This window comes from Morone saxatilis, unplaced genomic scaffold, assembly GCF_004916995.1.
Source record: "Morone saxatilis isolate NCDOM2014 unplaced genomic scaffold, NCSU_SB_2.0 Contig7, whole genome shotgun sequence".
NCBI classification, from domain to species: domain Eukaryota; kingdom Metazoa; phylum Chordata; class Actinopteri; family Moronidae; genus Morone; species Morone saxatilis.
Genome location: NW_023340246.1, coordinates 1,275,665 through 1,278,773, shown reverse-complemented (window position 1 = coordinate 1,278,773; position 3,109 = coordinate 1,275,665). Strand labels below are relative to the sequence as shown.

The following is a 3,109-nucleotide window of genomic DNA, read 5'->3' as shown; positions in this document are numbered from 1 at the left end:
TGTTTTTATGTGTGTGTGTGCGTGTGAGAGAGAGAGAGAGAGAGAGAGAGAGAGAGACAGAAAGTGAGAGAGAGATTTTAGGAATTACAATGTAATGTGTTTCCTTTCCTTAGAATTCCTATGAATAATAGTTAAGGAAATCATCTGTTAAACTGACCAGTCTGTGTAAATGTTCAATTTTAATTGTACAAACTGTTGCTTTGCAGGTTCTTCAAGAACTGAAGAAGGTTCAGTTTGAGTTTGACAACCAGAATTTCTTCTTTGACGAAAATGGTGATTTTGTAAGTGGTTATGATCTGGTCATGTGGGAAAGAGATGGACGCTACAGAAGATTTCAAAGGATTGGGAAATACCTTGTCCTTAATAAGCAAATAGAACTAGAAGTGAAAAATTTCATCTGGCTCTCAACAGCCAATACCACGGTAAGCCAACACCGTACTCACACCATCCACTCACGGGTCTGTGGGCTGCAATAGACAGTGTAGTCATTGTCTGCCTTTAGGCAAGACAGTAACTGACCAAAGACATTAAGTTCCTCAGTATACTTACTGATACTTAGTGCTTGTCAGATTATACTTATACTATACACACTCCGTTTCCGATGATAGAATCATCATAAACAATTTTTGTACCTTTCTGAAACAGCCAATCCTTCAATAATGCCCATTATGCGCAGTAATTGGGTACATTGTTGTGTAGTTAGTGGTCCTCCTCTATAGATATCCCTGCCATTGAAGTCATGTGACGTAGTATAAAGAGCGAGAAAGTCAGCATATGGAGGTGTATGGATAAACACAGGACTTTTACCAAAAGTAAAAAAAATAAAAAGTTTATGTAAGTTACCATAGGTAACGTACTTAAGTTAGGTCGGGTACATTATGTAAGTTATATTTTTTCCATGCACTTACGTCAGGTACGTAATATAACTTACAAAGTCTTACCCAACATTGCATATTTATTATTGTTAACCTGACCAGAAGTTGTGGACATTGCATATTTATTCTTGCTAATTTGACCATGGAGCCCTGCACTTGACTATATGACAAGTTAGGAGTGAGAATTTGTTGGAACAATTGAGTGCAACAACAAGAATGCCTTTGAGAAGTTTGTTATTCCTATTTGTATGATTAATTACGCTGGGACTACAAAGATGTGCAAAGGACACAGTTCTTGAAGAGACATCAGGGAGGTGGATGGCCTTTCGATGTGATTTATGAGATTGGACAACACATTGTATGACCTTGTTTGTTTGAAACATTCTGAACCCTTAAGCCATCTGGGGACCATGAACAGGAATCTGACCTGTAGTTGTTGAGATATCTTACACTGGACCAAAAAGTTTGTCATTTGATAAAACAATTATTTGTAGTTTATTTTAGCAACTACACCTCACACAAGGTTTTGAAACAATATTTTATAGAACAAAGACTAGCTTAAACATCTAATGTGCAGTTACAGGATATTCTCTTGTTTTGCTATCCCAGACCCCTCAGTCTAGATGCTCAGAGCGTTGTGCCCCTGGCTCGGTAAAGAAGATCTTAAACGTATCCTGCTGTTATAACTGCACCCAATGTACGGAGGGGACCTATTCAGATGCATGGGGTATGCCTGATTGACATGCTGATTTTACATTCTAACTTAATTTTAGCTTCAAAATGCAAACTAACTTGTTTACAATGGAGCCCTTACATATGACCTTATTTAACCTAATATCTACCTCAACACTCTTTTCTAACAGATCTTCATGTCTGCAAAGAGTGTCCCAGTGGAACTTGGTCTCTCAAAGGTTGGACTCAGTGCAAGCCAAGATGGGAGTCCTACCTGCACTGGTATGATCCTCATCCCATCACCATGATGGCAGCTGCAGCCTTTGGCATCTTGCTGTTGTTTGTTATCTTCATTCTGTTTTTGGTGTACCGAAATTACCCACCTATGAAAAGAGCTGAGGTGAGATTGTCCTGTGTGATGATGGCTGGTCTGGCAGTGAGCTTCGCAAGTGTGATATGCTTCATGGGCAAGCCCAGTGTACACCTCTGCCGGGCCCGCCAGCTGATGTATGCGATGGGCTTCACCCTGTGCGTGTCCTGTATTCTAGTCAAGGCCTACCGTACCTTCCTGGCTTTCCTTCCCTTTGGTCAGATGATAAACAGACAACTAAACAAACTTTACAAGCCCCCTGTAATTGTTGCTGTCATCACTGCTCTGCAGGGAATAATCTGTCTTCTCTGGATGATCTTTGATTCTCCTGATATTGATGACACACCTCCATCCGCACAAAGCATGAAGAAAATAATCCAGTGTAGTGAAGGTGCCACATACATAGGTTTTGGTATTATGTTGAGCTACATAGCTCTGCTAGCATTGATTGGCTTTCTCTTGGCCTTCAAAAGCAGGAAGGTTCCTCAGGAGTTCAGTGAAACAGGCTACATCATTTTCAGCATGCTGATGTACTTGTTTGTATGGGTGTGTTTTATCCCAGTCTATATCACCAACAAGGAAGAAGGCACTCCTGTTCAGGCTTCAGCCATTCTAGTATCCAGCTATGGCATCATCTTCTGCCATTTTTTACCCATATGCTATGAAGCACTTTTTGGGTCCAAGACCAATACATTAGAGAGGATTCTAAGGAGATGGCGAGCCCAAAGTCCAAATCTTGAGTCAGAGGGAGGGATAGATATAGATATCCCCGGAATGAACATACCATCACAAACGAGTGCCAGGTTTTCCATATCAAGTACGACAACTATATTGAGGAGATCAGAGACACTAAGCGAGGTCACCCCTACTGGTTCAGAATTGGTCATAGTGCCTATGTCCAGTGAAAAGATTTGTGCCTACCCTCTGTCTAACAGGCTAAGAACAAAAATGATAAGGAGACGACGCAGGAGTATATCCTTTTAAAACTGGTTCCAGAAAATTTTTATTTCTGCTGAAAACTGTGGTGTTCTTCGAGAAAAAAATAAGAAAGAAGATGAGTCATTCGTACTGTATACAAGGTATTAAAACAAAAATACTTTTTAAAGGCCTGTTGTTTACATTGTAGATAGATAGATAGATAGATAGATAGATAGATAGATAGATACATACATAGATCGATCGATCGATCGAT

The 3,109-nt window shown here is 40.0% G+C and overlaps 1 protein-coding gene across 1 annotated transcript in view; it reads left to right on the top strand.

Moving 5' to 3' along the window:
* LOC118340915 (G-protein coupled receptor family C group 6 member A-like) overlaps nucleotides 1-3,062 on the top strand; it is a gene marked incomplete at its 3' end in the record, with an annotated part of 3,893 nt that extends 831 nt beyond the window's left edge. The window contains 3 exon segments of the mRNA XM_035679078.1: nucleotides 207-422; nucleotides 1,485-1,602; nucleotides 1,739-3,062. Coding sequence (XP_035534971.1) covers nucleotides 207-422; nucleotides 1,485-1,602; nucleotides 1,739-2,901 — 1,497 coding nt within the window.
* Between the last annotated feature and the right edge of the window lie 47 nt (nucleotides 3,063-3,109).